The 17750-nt window shown below is 38.2% G+C and overlaps 1 protein-coding gene across 9 annotated transcripts in view; it reads right to left on the reverse strand.

Moving 5' to 3' along the window:
• LTBP1 (latent transforming growth factor beta binding protein 1) overlaps positions 1-17750 on the reverse strand; it is a 198862-nt gene that overhangs the window by 43098 nt on the left and 138014 nt on the right. For 8 of the 9 annotated variants that reach the window (XM_032683256.1, XM_032683257.1, XM_032683255.1 and 5 more), the window contains 6 exons: positions 16958-17083; positions 16134-16256; positions 13358-13477; positions 9154-9276; positions 6963-7085; positions 1562-1684 (listed from right to left, as the gene is read on the reverse strand). In XM_032683256.1, coding sequence (XP_032539147.1) covers positions 1562-1684; positions 6963-7085; positions 9154-9276; positions 13358-13477; positions 16134-16256; positions 16958-17083 — 738 coding nt within the window. The remainder of the gene's footprint in view (positions 1-1561; positions 1685-6962; positions 7086-9153; positions 9277-13357; positions 13478-16133; positions 16257-16957; positions 17084-17750) is intronic. The other variant, XM_032683253.1, reaches the window with a different exon arrangement.

Genomic DNA, 17750 nt, shown 5'->3' on the forward strand with positions numbered 1-17750 from the left:
TAACCTGTGTGTAAACCTTCTAGACTTTAGCATCCTAAAATCATGGTCATGTGCAGAAAGGGAAGAGGCAGCTTGGAGAAACTATATCTGCATGAGATGCCCAAGGAAAAGTCATTGCTCCGTGCTTAACACAACATCCACATGTATAAAGGTCTCTTGAATTCATAGCAAATGCAAACCAACAACTACTTCCTGAAGCTCTCTGGAAGTTGGGAAGGGCGGGAGATTGGCAATGACAAGGACAGTATGGCAGTATTCTTGGGACCTACACTGTTCTCAAAATTTAGCTGTCAGTTTCTTAAAACTGCTAGAAAAATATTGAAAACAGAACCAGCTGATTACACAAGGTAGAATGATGTATTAAAAAGACAGGAAAACAAAATTAGCAATGTTAGGCAAATAGAGTATAATATGTCTGAAAAAGCAAACTGCAGTTTCTCATGTTTTGGACTCTTTTCAACTTTGCTCCTTACCAAAACGCATGTTCCTAATTTCTAGTCTAGTCCAGATTCAACTTGCAGACACTGCATTCTGTGATAAATTTGCCAGTTTAATTCAATAGCTCTCTGTCTGTACTGTCTGTCTCTTAGTTGGCTCATACGTGCTTTCGGTTTTATTATATTTATCCATTTAAAATATGAAGCCTATATCCTACTACTTTAGATGACAGAGTGAAGAGAATAGAGGGATAGCAAAGCTGGCAATGATTTTAGCTTGTGATCAATTCTCTTTCATCTGCTAAAGCAAGGTCTAATACAGTACTTCCGTATGCTGAATGCAACATTTCTGGAATTAGAAAGCAGTCACATATAATACTCAGAACTTTTAAAGGGAATTTACTTTGGTTGCAAAAGATCTTCAACATAGATCAGCTGGAATACAGTCTCTTAGCTCAAGTCTAAACTGTGCATAAGAGAGCAGCCAAAGCAAAGTCCAGTGTCCTGGTCCTACAGTCATTTAGAGCACGAACACGCTCTCACTTTCCAGCTCTGATACCATGGTTCCTGTCTCATAAAAGCAGATGGCAAAATGGAGTCGTGAGGCATGCCTGGATGTTGTGCCAACACAAAGTTGGGATCATTCAGAACTAAAACTTGGGAAGTATTTTTCTGGGTTTGGCAACGCTGACTCAGTCTCAGATAACACATTCTCTTCCTCCCCACCCATCCTCCACAAAGTACTGCAAGTGTTTTAGAAGTGAGAGAGGTTTATCTAATGTGACTTGACACTAACTATACTGCTCTTGCTGTTGCATCACTAATTTACAACACACAGAAGGTTCTGTTACAATAAAAGTTTCCAGGACCTGGGAAAAGAGGAGCACTCTGTCTCTGTTAGTTCTAATATAGAATCTCTTTCAGGTTATAAAGGCTGAGACTTCAGTCACTTGAAATAATTTTTCAGCATACATTTACAGAGAGTAATACAAAATGAGTAAGAAAGTACTAAAAATGATAAATGAGTTTTTCTTCCTCAGCATGATCAGTGAATATCACGAGTTACGCTTACAAACTTGCACATTTATAATAATGATCCAGGTATTTTTTACAGTATTTCATACCTTGACATCCCCTGTTTGCTATCTGCTGGAAACCATCTGGACAAGTGCATTTATAAGACCCATCAGTATTTATGCATTTTCCTCTAAGGCAAATATTGCTGTCTTGACGGCATTCATCAACATCTGAAATGAAAATTCATCTGTTGAATTAGATGATGTAAAAACTGATGAAACTTTTAATAGTGATACCTTGATACTAACATAGCAACTTGAAGCAACTGTGTGCATGTGTGGAAATCAAGTTTACTACAGTTTAGGATGTCTTTTTAATTTTCCTTTCATCATATCATCAAACTTCTCTTATTTCTAGAGGGTTTTGAAATTTGAGTTTTGTATGTGATTTATTCCTAGCAAATAAGACTCACATGTGCCACGTGCACCTCTCACAAAAGCATATCATAACAGTAATGCAGTTAAAAAGAAATCCAAGCAGCTGTACATTTAGAAGACAGACACAAAAAATACCTACTAATGCAAATTTGCAATATACGTCTTTAGACACGTTTAAACCACTACACTGAGATCCCTGGGTTGGAAGTGACTTACTCAGACATCCCCCTGAGTATGGGCGAGCCCAAGCACAGCTGGTGTGTCACACCAGACAGGACATGCCTGTGAAGACTACTCACAAAACAGCCACACTCACAAAACAGCCACGTGGGCAGGAGGCCTGCAGGACATGTGCATACTGCTGTGCTAATGGGTACTTCAGGCAGTTCATGCGATGCAACACAGCCATTTCACAGGCTTAACAGCTTAGTCATGAAGCTGAATAGCTGCTTTTGCACAGTGCTGCACCCAAGTCATAAATCCAGCGGCAGAGTCTGGGCATGCAGGGTCTAGTTCCCAGCTGCCTATACACCACACTCCCAGCATCAAGCCTCAAGTCTGTAGACATTGCCCTAGTATCTTGATATCCATGGGCTAAGTGTGCTGGTTGACACACAGCAGGAAAAGTTTCAGGATACACACTAGACATAAGGTAATCAAATATTTCAAGAACAGGACACTGGTATTGTCTCCACTCAAAGTCTTTTATTCTCGTTGTCTTTCAAAGGGCTTAAAGGCAGCCCAGTGGAGGAAACAGAGTATGGCTACTATGGGTATAGGATTAACTCAGCAAGTGCCTACATTCCAGTGATATTACACAGTTTTGGTTTCACTACAGCTAAAGATCACAAGATATTTGATGACTGTACCTCTAAGTTTTAAAGCAAACAGAAAGTGAGAGGGTCAAACACAAAAAAAGCGTCTTATAAGCAACTTCCCTCTGCCTCAACAGTCCCCCACCTAATAATTTACTGAGTCTATTGCTTTGATAATGTAGTGTTTCCTTTGAAAAACAGTAATCAAAGACTTTTCCCAGTGCCTTTGGTTATTCTGATTTCTTAAGCATGGATTTTAGCTGATTAGAATTCTAACTTTTTCCTGTGCTGCAGGAATGAATAACAACTGTAATTAAAAAGAGGACATGACCTCATTTCTACACTTATCTCTGGAAAGCCCACACTATATACCTCTCCTTGGGATTTAATCTATTTGATAAAAATAAGAAATAGGGATAGCTTTCTTACATAAATGAATGTTATTGAAGATAAAACTGTACTTAATGTTGACAAAGTTGTGACCTTTAGATAACCACATGTTTTATAATGATTTTCAACAGAGAAATAAATTGTGGCTTATTTAAAAAGCAACTGATTTTGACTAGGATCATGAGAAAAAACTAATGACTCCCTTGTGCTAAGTTAATGCCAAGTCTCACAACAAGAAGGTGCCTTCTGCCAAATTCAGTCAAAATGCATTATTTTCCATATAGGATGCGAACCTCCCTTTCTCTGATGCAACTCTTCATAGATCCTATAGCTGCTGCAAGAGAATCTCCAGAAAAGTCAGAAAGTAACTCACACTTGAGTGCTTTTCACCACCCTTTACACATGCGTCTGAGTGTTTTGGCCACAAAAATCTCTGAAAGCTCTTAGAAGAACACTGGAGCCTCTTATGTTTCAGACAGACTTTCTTGCAGTAATCCGAATTCTTTGAGATTTACAGTCTGTATTTACATCCCACTGGTGCACATTCCTGCTTCCTGTAAGTTGAAACAAGGACTCACAAGTGCACTCACACTTTGGGTTCCCTCTTTTTCAGAGCAAGACTGAGCAGATAAGTCTCAATGTCACTTAATCTCAAGAACAAGATGCTGAATGAGCGACTAAGGCAGAAAGAAGATAAACGTGCATGTGGGCGTGTATCTTGTAGACCTCTGACTACTAGGAAGTAACCTCTTTTTCTATCTTCAAGTGGAAGGTTTCCAAGCAGGTAATAGCAAGTCTCTGGAGGTAACGCAGAAGGAAAAAGTTCCTCAGCCTTGGATAACAGGGTATACAGGCATTTACATTAGGAATGGACATATGGCCTATTGCTCTCAAACAGAACTGAACGACTGAAGGCCTCAGTCCAGCTTTCTTATTTTCTGAAGAGCTCAGCACAAGAATGCACATAGAGCGCATATACACTTGTATAAACCAATGTATATAACAGTTATTTGCAAATAACCTCTATTCTTAAACATGTAAAATATTGTGCAAAGACTTCCAGACAAAAACTTAAGCCAGAGAGTTGCAAAAATCACAGCTGAAAACGAGCACAGCATAATTCTGCCAAATTCTGCAATACTGCTAGAAGTCTGTACAAGTTATAATGATCAAACCAGCAAACTCCTTCTTGAGCAGCTACATCTTTAAGAAAATTTCTGAACTAGAAGAAATCCTAATTAAACAAACACATTTCTTGCAAGTGTTTTGCCAATCACTTTGGCTTTGCAGCATCATACATTTTTGGGTATCCTCTGATGTGACAAATGCCCATACCTGACGCTTTGAGAAACTGGACAGACTTTGAACCACTTTGTTCTTTCCAGACAACTGTGCTGTGCTATACTTACAGTTTTTGTCATCTCTTTCTCGCTTTCTCTGTGAAGTGTTAGAAAACATTCAGGTAAATAGGCTAGTCCAAAGATCAGAGGCCATTATGCAGAGAAACACTGGATGTCTTGTCAAGGTGATTTTGTCTTCATGGAAACTCTGCCCTGTAGTTCACACACACATCTGGCTAAAGTAATAGTCACAAGGAAAGCCACGTTCATGAAGATGGGAACATGGTTATGAAGCTGAGGACCTTCACTGATATAAAAATAATACAAGATTTAAAACTGTAGCCGAGTTCCCTAAATGTGCACTGAATACTTCAAGGAGTCACCAAAAATAATTCCATTACAAGGTGAGGAAAAACAAGAGAGTTGAATGTATAGCAGCTAAAACAGTAGCACCAACCATTCCTACTGACATAAGAACAAGCACAGTCTGTTTAAACTTAGTTTCCAAGGTGCAAAAAGCAGTCTGCAATATCCTATACTTCAGAAAATTTTGAAGGGATATAATAAAAGCACAGAAGAATTCCTTCCACTTCAAGAGATTAATAGATTTTGGGGGGGAGTTGTAATATTTACGAAAAGTTTCAGTGAACAAACTGTCTCTACAGAAATTAATCCCTCTGTCACTGGGTGGAGAAGCTCTAGATTTGGTTGCAGACTTGGAAATGAGGCAAAGATTCTGGGGTGAGGGAGCAGTTTTAACGTTTTTCCTTGTTTGATCCAATCCCTCTTCTTTTGCTTTGAAAGAGTCCGAAATTATTTTGTCTTGAAAACTGCCTTTGAACAAGATCAAGAAAAAGTTGAAAATAAAGCATGGACCATGGTCCTGACAGGTCAGGTGATGGAGAGCTGCAACAGTTACCATGACTTCTTGGGATGTATAAAATGCACCAAAGCAGTCTGAAGAGAAGTTTGGAATCTCATCTGCTGAAGAGTAGGTTAGATGACTAGTTGTCAGGAATGATTCCTATTGTCCGTTTTGCCTTTGGGAGGCAGGAAGAGCCATGATCCCTTTCACCACATTTTTCTTCGATTCTTGACACAGTATCTTTTCATCTGCTGCAATTCATGAAGATCTTGAAGCCAGATGAGAGCAAAATTCTTTGACACGAGTTTCACAAGCCTTGCATCATCAGCCCACATTTCTTGAAGCTGATGCAAGTGATGCTGGTACTCACCAGGAATTCTGAAAAGCTTGTGTTAAATTTTTCCGCAAATGTATTCTTCAAGTAGGTCAGTACCAAAGACTAGCAGTGCGCTACGGAGATTTTATGAGATTATCCTCATTCCTTGTTGGTGAGAACTTCAAGAGGTGCTGTCACTCATTTTCACAATCCAGTATAATCATTGATGATAAAGTCCTTTATAGGTTTGTCGCGAGAAAACAGCATTTAGCTGGCTCAGAGGGAACTGCTTTTTTGCCTGGATCACTTGAAGAGGAGGATTCATGACTTTCTGCTGTGAGGGAGAAGGTGAGCCTTCCTGTATGGAGGACAACCTAGCAGCAGAACACTATTTGGTAGAAGAGCAGTAAGAAGCTGAATCTTCCATGGTATCAGCAGTTACAGAAGGCACACTAGAGGCCGAAAAGATTTTATGTGCTAATACCACATGTACAGTGAGATCTTAACTGAGGTTAAGTTTCCTGCTGCTAGCGTGACATAAGAAAGCAACTGAGATACAATCTTTTCTGAAGATCACCAGTAAGTAATTTTACATGCTCAAGGTGACCATGAGTAGTACAGCAGACTTACCATATCAGGTGTTATAGCCAATGACAGAGAAGAGGGAGTTGCTTTGAAACGATGCACTAGAAAAAGTCAGTTTGCCAACTACTGGACAAATAAATTGTTCTACTTGAGACACAATAGAAAGTTTTTGTTTGCTATAACACAACATTTCTCCCTACATTTACTGTACATCTTTTACCTCTTACTTTTGTTTTTACGTGCTCAGTACATAGGCCACGGTGCAAGCTGTGACCTCCAGCAGATCCACTGGAGCTCGTCTTACACTATATACTTTCTCCTGTCAGTGCACATGTGATTGTCAGGCTGGCTTCAGGTTCCCAAAACCAGCTAGAGAAGAAGTTTTAACTTAGCAGGCCCCCATGAGAATAGCATCTGCTGGCAGAAGTTTTTATAATATGGAACCTCTGTGTCAGAATATAAACAACAAGGTTTGGAAAGGTTTAATTGTTTTCAGTAATAATGTCAACTGCTCTTCCAGTCTTACTGTTGGAAACACATGTTCTGATTTCTTGTATATGGAAAGATGACAGGGACTATTTCTAAGAATCCATTAATTATGTGGCTGTGTAGGTGGGGATTACTGAAGGTTGACATTATAGAGAAAGAAAGAGAAGCAACACATATTTCTGCTCCGTTCTCAAAAGAGTTCATGCCTACAGGTGAAATACTCAAGATCTTACTGAAAAAATGAATCAGTAGCTTAAGTCCCTAAGCTTACCCTCACACTGATCTCCAGCAGATGATAATGAGTAGCCTTGGTTACAAATGCATCTGAAAGATCCTTCTGTGTTCCTGCAGTGCCCATTTGTACAGAGCGATCGGTGCTGGCATTCATTAATATCTGCAGCAGAAGAGACAGTGAAAATGTAACACATGAAAATACCCATTACTAATCAAATGGTGCAAAGATCAATTCTGAACAAAACAGCAAAGCAGAGCGCCGATATCCAGTACTGCTTCTCTTGTTCTTATTTATTAACAAATACAGACAGTCAATATGATGCATAAAATTATATGAAATTGCAGACTGCATGTTTTCCTTGAGATGACCGTGTTCAGCGTTCTCTCCTGTAGTGCCAACTTATCCCTCAGTGCCCAAATGGGTACACACAGACTCACAAATACATACACAGGCTGCCTGAGAGCTGCTTTTGTTTCTATTGTATCTGGCAAAGGTAACAAGTCAGTCACTTCAGTGAGTCAGCAAAACTCACAAAATACTTTCCAGCAGGATCATCACCTTTTAACAGGGTGTGGTTTTCAGATGCACACTGACAGGCTGTTCCCCTGTTAAGTTGTACATTAAGGCTCCTTAAAATACTTGCCTTGTAACAGTATTAGTCATCTAAGTGGAGGGAAATGTCTCTTTGCTTCCACAACACTGCTAATCCCTCTGTGCTTCAGTTCTCATAAACTGGGGTCAGCCTGAGTTAACAGATGGAATTGAATACCAAAGTTAAATTTTCCTATGGAAAACTCAAAGTATTGGCGGGGAGTGGCACTTTGAATTCAGAACATAGTACATGTCTTGTTTGAGCTAGGAAGCTTGTTTTCCCTCCGTTATTTATAAAACCTTCATTAAGAACCCATAATTAAATTGATATGGTATGTTCTTAGTCACTTGTAGCATTTAGGCATGGCTGAGTGTCTTTCTGAAAATACACTTCAATTCAAATAGGAGAAAACAACTCAATGAGGTTTTTCAGGTCTCTGTTATGGCTATGTAGTCTGACCTCTTAAGTAATGGTCTTTTACAACCACAGAAGTTTAGAATTTAAGGATCATTGAAAGCTGTGGGGCTGCATGAAGCATCTGGGCATGTGTACGGGTCCTTACTTCAGAAGGGTGCACTTTAAGAGAACAGTCTGCACATGCCAGCTCAGTTTGGCAAGGGCTCTTTTCCATGAAAGGCTCAGAGGAAGCAGTCAAATTTTGTCTACATATTTTCCCCAAGACCAGTCTGCTGTGCGTCCTGAACAGCACATTTAACTCACTCAAGACACATAACTTACACTGATGTTTTGTTTCAAACTTCCCGACAAATTTACACGAATGATCATTTAGTTTTATTGTAACATTTTTAGCACTCAGAAGTCTGCAAGTGTTGGTGCTGTACAGAGACACTTAGGGAAGGATGAGGGAAAGGGAAAAGAAGAAAACCCAGCATCTGACAAGAAACACAGAGGTTTCTGTGTGCTTCCACAGCCTGGAGACACTGTCCCAGATCTTCACCATTAGGGAGAAGTTTCAAGTCCCCTCTCCTTAAGGACAGGAATTTTCATACCTCCTGTACACACGCTAGGCTCTCTCTCAGAGTACTTCACTCCAACATCAGACCTAATTTTGTTCCACTGGAGCAGTCCCAACGGGAATTTTAGACATGGAAGAAATGTGGAAACTGACCCTTTGGAGGTACAGGTACTGTTCTTAGAAATATGACACCAAATTCTCTCTCTCACAATGTACCACTGGAATTGTAGGGACACCAATGCAAGCAGCAGCTCAGTGTTAACTAACACTGCTGAGTTACAAAACGAAGCAGTCTAGGTTTTTTGATTCCACTCACCCTCACTGAAGAAAAAAAAGATAAATAGAGAGAAAAGCAATTAAGGCAGCAAAAGTCACTATCCCCAAACCTCCAAAATGCCAGATATGCCAAGGGTTTTGCAGAAATTTCAATTTAGCAACATAAATATTACTACATGTTCTTAATTGGCTTTATAACACGTCAAAATCTACAATGTGACCATGGAAGCCATAAAATGGAAATACATATTCTTATATTTTGGAGTTTTTAGCATTGGTGTAGTACATTTGGTGTTTCTCCATTAAAAGGAAGGTGAAAAAAAAAAAAAAAAAGACAAACATTATCTAAAAGGTAAGAACAATCTTATGAATTTTGATCCTACCTTCACACTGATCCTTTGATGCAGAGAGTTTGAAACCCTGACCACAAATACATCTGAAAGATCCCTCGAGATTTTCACAACGTCCATTTGTACAGAGATTGCCATACTGACATTCATTTATATCTGTGAAAAGAAAGAAAGCACAAGTATAAAATTAATTTGGGTACAACCACCTTTCAGTTGAGCTTGGGAACTTATTGAAATTCTGCCATAAGCATGGCTATAATTCCTGAGGAATTTCAACGGGATTTCTGCACTTTATTCAGGTCCCTTTGTAAGGCTAATCTACATATGCAACAAAGAACTTCACAGGATTATAAAAAATCTTCCCAGTCACAAGCCATCCTTTATTTAGAAGGACTTGAAAGAAACTTTTTTTTCTATTAGCTATTCCATAGACACCTACTTTCATTATTCTCTGAAAGAAGGGTATTAACTAGATGGGCCACTTTCCTTAGCCAGCATGAAAATTGCTATGTTACTATTTAAGAATAATTTTCAAGAATTCCTTCTGAATGCAATTTGTATAAACAAAACAGAAATCAGGTATAGAAATAAATGAAATATTTTGTTATAAATGCAGCTAGAATTAATTCTGTATTCTAAAATACAAATTACTGACTTTTTCCTAGCAGTGGTTTTCACTTAAAAAAATAAAAGTCTAATTTTCAAATTTCATTTATTTATTTTGGGGGTGTAGTCAACAGCAAGCATGTGTCCCTGTTTGTATGGAAAAAGCTGTATTTTTTTAGCTTCACTGATGCAGAAAAAGAACTACATTTTGTGTGCTTTTATGTGCCAGAAATCATATTACTCCCAATTATCCTGTCTTTTACCACCAGAAAGCACACAAACCTCATCAACATAAAAGCCAGCAGACTGTTTGAGGCACTTGAGATATTTAAGCAGCTGTATCACAGGGAGAGCTGGAAAAAGATTAGACATCTTTAAATCATCATCATAGCTCTTATTAGCTATTGTGAATACGTGCAGTAACTATTTTTTTCATATGTATTTATCACTCACGGCTCGTTACAAGCTCCTGTACCATCTGACTTTGACAAAGCCCATCTTTCCCCAGACACAAACAAAATCATCATTATCATCCATATTTCAAATGATCTACAGTTCTTGTTTCCTCACTTAAGTGTCTAACTCTGTAAATAAGATGTCCTGTTGCCATGAAGATGAAGTGGCATCCTCCCAGAAACGACAGCACAGATTCACAGGTGCTCTGCTGTGGCAGTTCAGTAGGTGTTACCTTTCTTCAAGGCTAATTTCTCAGATCCCTACTGCTTCAAAATGTGCCTGCTCTACAAAACACGACCTTTGCTCTTAACATATATGATCAATGCTTTAATTGTAGAATCTGTTAAAAGGCACAGAGCCTAATTCAGCAGTCAAGTACACAAACTTCCAGCTGAACAACAAACCTGCTTCTTACACATTCATTTTCATCTATTTCTCTCCAATCTGCTTGAAAAAGAAACCTGCAATGCTATTTCCGATTTTTGGATGGGACTCGAAGATCAAGAGGCTTCCCCATAATACCAGCAGAAAAACAGGAACAGAATCTAAATCTTCTGAGATGAAATCCAGACCTGTAAGTGATTCTATTGAAGCTCCTTACAGTACGGCTAAAGGTACATGGATTGGCCCCACTGACCTGTTGATATCTTCTAATGGAGTCCTTAAAGCTGTACAAGCTGAATATTGATAGTTAACCACAGAGCTCTAAAATCCACCACCATGACAAACATGAGGCGATCTAGAGAGCTTTGTCAATCTATTTTTTTAATTTGTTCATCATCACACAGAAGTGTGCTCTTGATACATTATGATACATGAATTTATTTGAATGTGCAAATGTAGAGAGAGAAAAATAAATCAGTGATTGAAAGTAAGCTTAAAAACCAATTATTTCAAATAGTCCCATGTACAACACAAATGCACTGTAAGACCTGGGACAGTGGCAATTTCAAGACAATGAGGAGGCAAGGTGTGCAGGTGTCACTTTTTTCTTCCAATATGCATTGGGTATTCCCACCTAAACTCCAACTGATGGTATTCTACCCAAGTTTGAAGCGAACTGATTGGTTTGCCTTAATGAAACAAAAGTGGCTATGTTCCTGGTTTTAAACCCTGGAAAATTACAATGTAAATGGCATCAAAGAACTGTAGAATTGTTACAGCAGATTTTCTATGGCATAAAGTGCAAGCAGAGGAATGAAGTGAGGTAAAAAAAATACAGCATTGGGGAAAACCAGCAGAGCTGTGACTGACCTAAATTAACAAGAGAAACAAATGAATTTATGGAACAATGGACTTACATATCCTTCACAGATAATGGGAAATATTTTCCTTTCTAGTGTATTTAAGCTGTACAATATTGCAGACCTACAGATTTAAGACAAACTGTCTGCATTACATTTTCTGAAATGTGTATGGCTCATTTCCAATATGATGTAAGTCTAGGATAAACAAAAAATCAACTGATCACATCATTAATGAAGTGAGTGAGAATGTCTAGGCTTAGAACATTTCATAAAACAAATGAAAAAAGGGAAACTACATGCAGTAATACAAGTAAAAAAGTTTCAGTAATTTGGAACCAAGACATGACTTAGTTCTGTTTGTAAATCTGAGCAAAGCAATGACTTCTCTCATTTTGCTCCTACTAACCTGGTTAGCAAGAATGAAGCAAGTGAAAGTTAGGCCATGGCATTTTCAACCAGGCTATTTTTATAAATAGGTACAGAAATCAAGCTTGATATTGAGACAGAACGCAGAATTAAGCAAACATTTTTGCAAAAAGGAGTTAATTAAGAGGGAACTGTTCTAACAGAGTACATGTGCCACACTCTTCCCAGGGGCAGCAGGGATCCAGGTAGGTGGGAAAGAACAAAACAAAGATGAGTGTGGACTAATCTGTGCTAAGTGAAGCCCATTAATTTGTTGTAAACATTTCATATCTTGCTACAACTCCATTAAAATCCATGAAATTACCTGAGAAATACATTCCTCCACAGCAAATCACATTACAAGACCAAATATGCGGCTATGGAATGGCAGATCTGTTCAGACAGTATGCCTTCTTTAGAAAACACAGTGGTTGAAAAAGATGTATTCTGTATAGCAAAAACTTGTGGTGAGGATCTGACAGCCATGCCATGCATTTTTCAGATGCTTCACTGCAACCTGGCTCTAGCACATTTGCAGGTGAAACACAGCAGGTGCCCATCCTCCAGAGCTATTTCAACCAAACAATGCTCTTGGATTGCTTTGTGAACTGAACCAAATCACAGCAACTGGGAGCCATTAGGAAATAAGCTATGGAAGTACACTGACAATCTGACGTACAACAATAATGCAAACACTCCCTATATGTATGATATTGTACACCTTTTTAGGTACCATGCTTATTCCAGCTACCACAAATTATAGGGAATGTACTACATGGAGTGGTCAGGAGAACTCACAACAGACAGCAGATCCTTCACAACTGATGTTAAATTTAAGTTTCTGGTAGTACCCCAAAATGTGGCATTCAAAACCCAAAAGATTATTTCTTTTTGTCCAATGGATTAATTTCCTCTTTCTTACCTTTATCTCAAATAGCCAAAATTGATTTGAAAAAAGTTAAAAATCTAACATTTTAAAAAAAAATCAACAAAAGTTAAATGTGAGAAATCTGTCCTAAAATCCTAATCTGAAGTGAGACAAGGTGCTTTAAGATATGCTAATATTTTGCTGGACATATAGATAACTAGGAAGTTTCATTAATATGCTTTGTGAGCAAAGTCCCATATCCTATTGAAAAATCTGCTAGTCACACCGATGTGTTAGCATTCACATGCTTTTCCGTTTGCTAATACCAAACAACAGCCTACCAGTATTTCACTGATAGTAATCCCCTTTTGGTTCCATATTTGCTATTTCAAGAATTTTGTTTTGTAGTTACAATTATATTGTTTGTATTCTAGATTCAGTGTTCATTTATCTACAGTAAAACACAATTTCCTCATGCATACTGTGTCTGAGAAGATAAAGTAATTTCAAAAATCTCATGTTTTCAATTATTATTGAATTAAATGGGGACCCAGGGCACAATGCTGCCATCAGGTTGTAGCACTGATGGAATACGAAATACAGCACCTCAGAACACATGACAGGTGACTGGAGAGACAAAGAGTACTAAACATACCATGGCACTGTCCATTCCAGCCCCTGAATCCCACTCTGCAAGGAATGCACTGGTAAGAGCCAGGAGCGTTAAGGCACTGTGTATCTGGACAAGTAGCTGGAGTCAGGCATTCATCAATGTCTTCAAAAGAGAAGATAAAAGGAAATACCGGTCAAAGCTGTAACAGAACACTAAACTACTGTTATTCTGTTATTGGTTATTCTTACTCTGCTCCTGTTATATTAATGCATTGTAAAGAGTTGCTTACTTCATCTATTAGAGACACAGGAAAGTACAAGTTCACACAGATTTGTACCAGCGAAGGGGCATCTCTGAGAAATATGTGCAACTGAAACTGAATTTTCTCTTATGCTACAAATCTTCGGTAGGCCTTCCAGAACATACAACATGTCAGATTTCTGGCTTAGGTAAGAATAACTTTGCTTATGTCACTCCTTTAACATACTAAAGTGCCCTGAGGTTCTTCCTATAGTCAGACTTCGAAAGTTCATTGCAACAACAATAAAAATTGTAACTTTGGCTTCTAAAAGCCAAGTGGAATTTTGTATTCTCCATTGTTCCAGAGTTATGCAGCACGTAAGTATTATGTGGACTAAGAATTTAACTGTGTGAATGATAATTAAACGCATTTACAGGGAGGAAGAAGTTAATTGTGTCTGACAGAAGGCACAAGCCACATCACTGCAGCTGGCTGTGTTTAGGGTAACAGAGAGACTTGTATCAGGCAAGGTCCTAGTTTACCCACAACAAGAGATAGGTCCTGAAAAAGTCATGGAACTCATTATCTAGGTTCTGAGCAAGAATTTCCTATCCTGCACCAAAGAAACCCATAATACATACAATAATACATATGCAATCGAAAGGAGACTGCATACAAAAAATGACATTTGAAAACAACTTGCTGTCAAGTGACCAACAACCAGAAGACGGTGGAATTAACACTGTGTGGGCAGTCTCATTGCAGTCTGCTCCCATGCATGAGTATCATTTTATAATATGATCTTTAATTACACAATACATTTTATAATATGATCTTTAATTACACAATAATTATAACCTTTCCCACCAAACACTTGCTTCATGCAGTGCACAGAACTAATTAAATTGTTAAAGTCACCTCTAAACCCAGCTTCCTAAGGTCCCATTTCTTTCCTGCCCCAGGCCTAACAGGTTTGTCTTCTGCAATTAAGGACTGCTACTCCAGCACGTATCATAGAGGGTAATTCACTCCTAGTTTTGAGAACTAGCTCACAGAAGTCAAGTAGCCTCCAATATTTGTAATTTAACTAGACAAGGCTACAGACCCCAGAGAATTTAACAACCCAGCTCTGAACAACTCATTGGATGTGCGCAAATCACAATTTTTCATAGAATCATGACTGTCCAGCTGAAAATACTTTCTCATAAAAACAGCAACAGGCCTCTTCAGCCACTACACTGCAGACCTGCAAAAGTTTCTCACTGAAAGTGCTGTGAGATTTTTTTTTAATTAATTAACAAAACCATCCACTTCTGCTGTAACCTGTTCTCAGAACTGTCTGGACTGTGTGAGTACAACTTGAGGGTAGAATGAAGATGGGGTGAGGAAGTGTTAGTGAACTATGTGTGTTGTCTGCAGTTTGGAGGATTCTTGCCTTTGTTTTTGAAGTGTGGAGAAGGTGGAAAGGAGTTATTTGTGGAATCTGAAGTCTGTCAGTAGGGTGACTATACTGTGAAGGTGTAGTGACATGGTGTAACAGTTCCCCAAATGTGTCATTTCCTTGGTTTGATGGATCTAGTGTAGGAGGGTTTTTCCCTTAAGGAACCTTAAACAACTTTCAACAGAGAATTTGGTTTCAGAAATTACATACAGTTAAGTTAAATTATAGAGACTACCACCACACTACTTAAAATACAAGCTAATAACGAATTTGACATACTGTAATATTCTGATTTCTAGCCTATTTTAATCACAGATTCCCTACTCACAGAGAAGATTTGCAAAGACTAGTTGTAAGAGTGGAGCATGAGAAACATTTAAATAAATAAAAAATAGAAAGAGGAATCTTCCAGCAATGCTCAGAGCAGCAAATATATCCATGGTAGCTCTAAGTCACTTATTTGCTAGGCAACCTGACACGTCAGCAATTTTATTCTGTCCTGTGTAACTGAGACTAAAGCATGAACAAAACTATGTTTAAAATGAAATGACTGCTTGTGGCATTAAGTTCACAATTCAAGTTGAAAATGAAAAAAAACAGGAAAAAAGGCAAAAATATCACACTAAAAAATAATGTGAAGGTTTAAGTCAGATGTTCTAGGATCTCTTACAACATGAAATAGCTGCTAGATACAGGTATTAAAAATTCAACTTATCATTTGTTACCTGTTATAAATAGGAAAAGTTGTAACTATTTTTTTAACAGAAACTTGGTAAAGTACGCAGGGAAGAACTAACAATGAAGTTAAGTAATTCCATGGTGAGAGCCATTAACATAGCTGTCCCAAGATGGTTCTGTCTGTAGTGGGGGAACTCCTTTGCATCATCTTAAATCTAAATAACAAGAATTGAATTGCAGTTCCAGACATCAAATAACAACAAAGACTGAAGAGTACCCACAAAGGCTTCTTGTTTAAGATTGTACCCCCTGAGAATTGTCCCTCTGTGTTAAGCCTCCACTGAACAGCAGGGAGTGTTAATCATTCCAAACAGTAGTAACATTTGGCATTGTTTTTGTGCTCTCAATAAATGGTAATTTTACTTCACCATTACTCCTGGTGAAGAGTTCAAACCTACCTTCACATTCCCCTCTCCTGTTCATTTGGTATCCACTATCACAATATTCACATCTATATGAGCCAAGGGTGTTTATACAAAAGCCTTCTCCACAAGTATGAGGTCTTGAACATTCATCAAAATCTGCAGATGACAGAGAGAACAGAAACTGCTTCACCAGGAAATTACTGAATGCTTGTGTCTCTTCTAAACTCTGCTTTAATTAAACATTTAAGTAAGTTTGGCTTTTTGAAGCTCTTTGCAAGCCACAACCCCACAGTTGTTCTTACAGAGCAGTTCAGTCTTTACCTCACACCTTGTAAACACAAAGAGAATGAGTTCTAGAAACAACCAGGCTATAGGAATAAGGACTATGAGCAGCCCTGTGGTTGCAAACACGATGTGTGTTGCTGTGTGTATATTGTGCCCCAGACAGCGCTAACCTGAGGATGACCACAGCCAATTCAGGCTGTTCGTGTTGCTTTCTGAAGTCCATGGCTGTTTGCAGCTATATTTAAAAATATGGTTTGCTGCAGCTGCTAGTTATTGAAGGAGATTTTCCACAACAGAAAATATTTTATTAAATGGTAATTTTCCTAAACCAGGATGATACTAAATAAATTCTTGTTTTTCAACAACTAAACATTTTGAAAAGTAATAGGAGCTACTTAAGTGATTGGAGCTGCCTCTCTTGGTGACAGACTGTTAAAAACACTTGCAGCCATCAGTCCAGTACCAGTGGCACTGAGGTAAAAAAAACTGAAAGGGGGACTTTAGTGGGGTTTAGATAAGCTTTTTGATTAATTTTTGTATTTTTATTTTCTATAAAGAAGACCAGTAATTACCAACACAGTCGGTTCCATCTTCACTGGCCATAAATCCAGCTTGGCAAATACATAGGAAACTTCCTTCTGTATTTTCACAGCGTCCAAGGGAACAGAGATGGGGTGCCTGATTGCACTCATTAATATCTACAAAAGAAATGTAAACATAAGACTGTAGAATAATATACTTAGTTGTGATTCTTTTTCTGCATTCTATGCCATGCATTTGAAAAGACCGACCTTGTAATTATTTTAACTACTTGAAAAAGTCTATGTTTTCCTCAGAGATGCAAAAAAAGATGCATCAAATAGTTTCGGTTGGAGAAGAATGCTCTTATTGGCTTGACTATAAGAATATTGCATTGGCCTGAAGAACGTGACATGATTACTGTTCAAATCACTACACTGTGTGCAACACAGTTTCAGTTTAATCTTCCAAGCCACAAGCATGGAACATTAAAACAATTTGGACGAAATAAAGCGATTGTAAATTGTTATTTGGCTGTGTTGTGTAAATTACCTTTTAATACTGTATTTGCACCTGACTGCATGTGTTACAGCGTGAAGTTACTGAGCTTTGGTGGCATGAAAAGTTGATAGTATATCATCTGGCAACATGATATAATACACTTTTTCTGATCCAAGTTACAGAGGAACTAGTATACTCTAAATAAAGAAAAAATACCGATACAGCTGCTTCCAAATCTGAAATGGCTCATGTAGAGCCTCTGTTCCACAATTTACTAGCTTAGAAGAGGATGAAGACTCCACTTTGCAGATCTCCTATTGTGCTTCTTCAATGTTTATGATATAC

The sequence above is a fragment of the Chiroxiphia lanceolata genome, chromosome 3 (assembly GCF_009829145.1).
Source record: "Chiroxiphia lanceolata isolate bChiLan1 chromosome 3, bChiLan1.pri, whole genome shotgun sequence".
Lineage (NCBI taxonomy): Eukaryota > Metazoa > Chordata > Aves > Passeriformes > Pipridae > Chiroxiphia > Chiroxiphia lanceolata.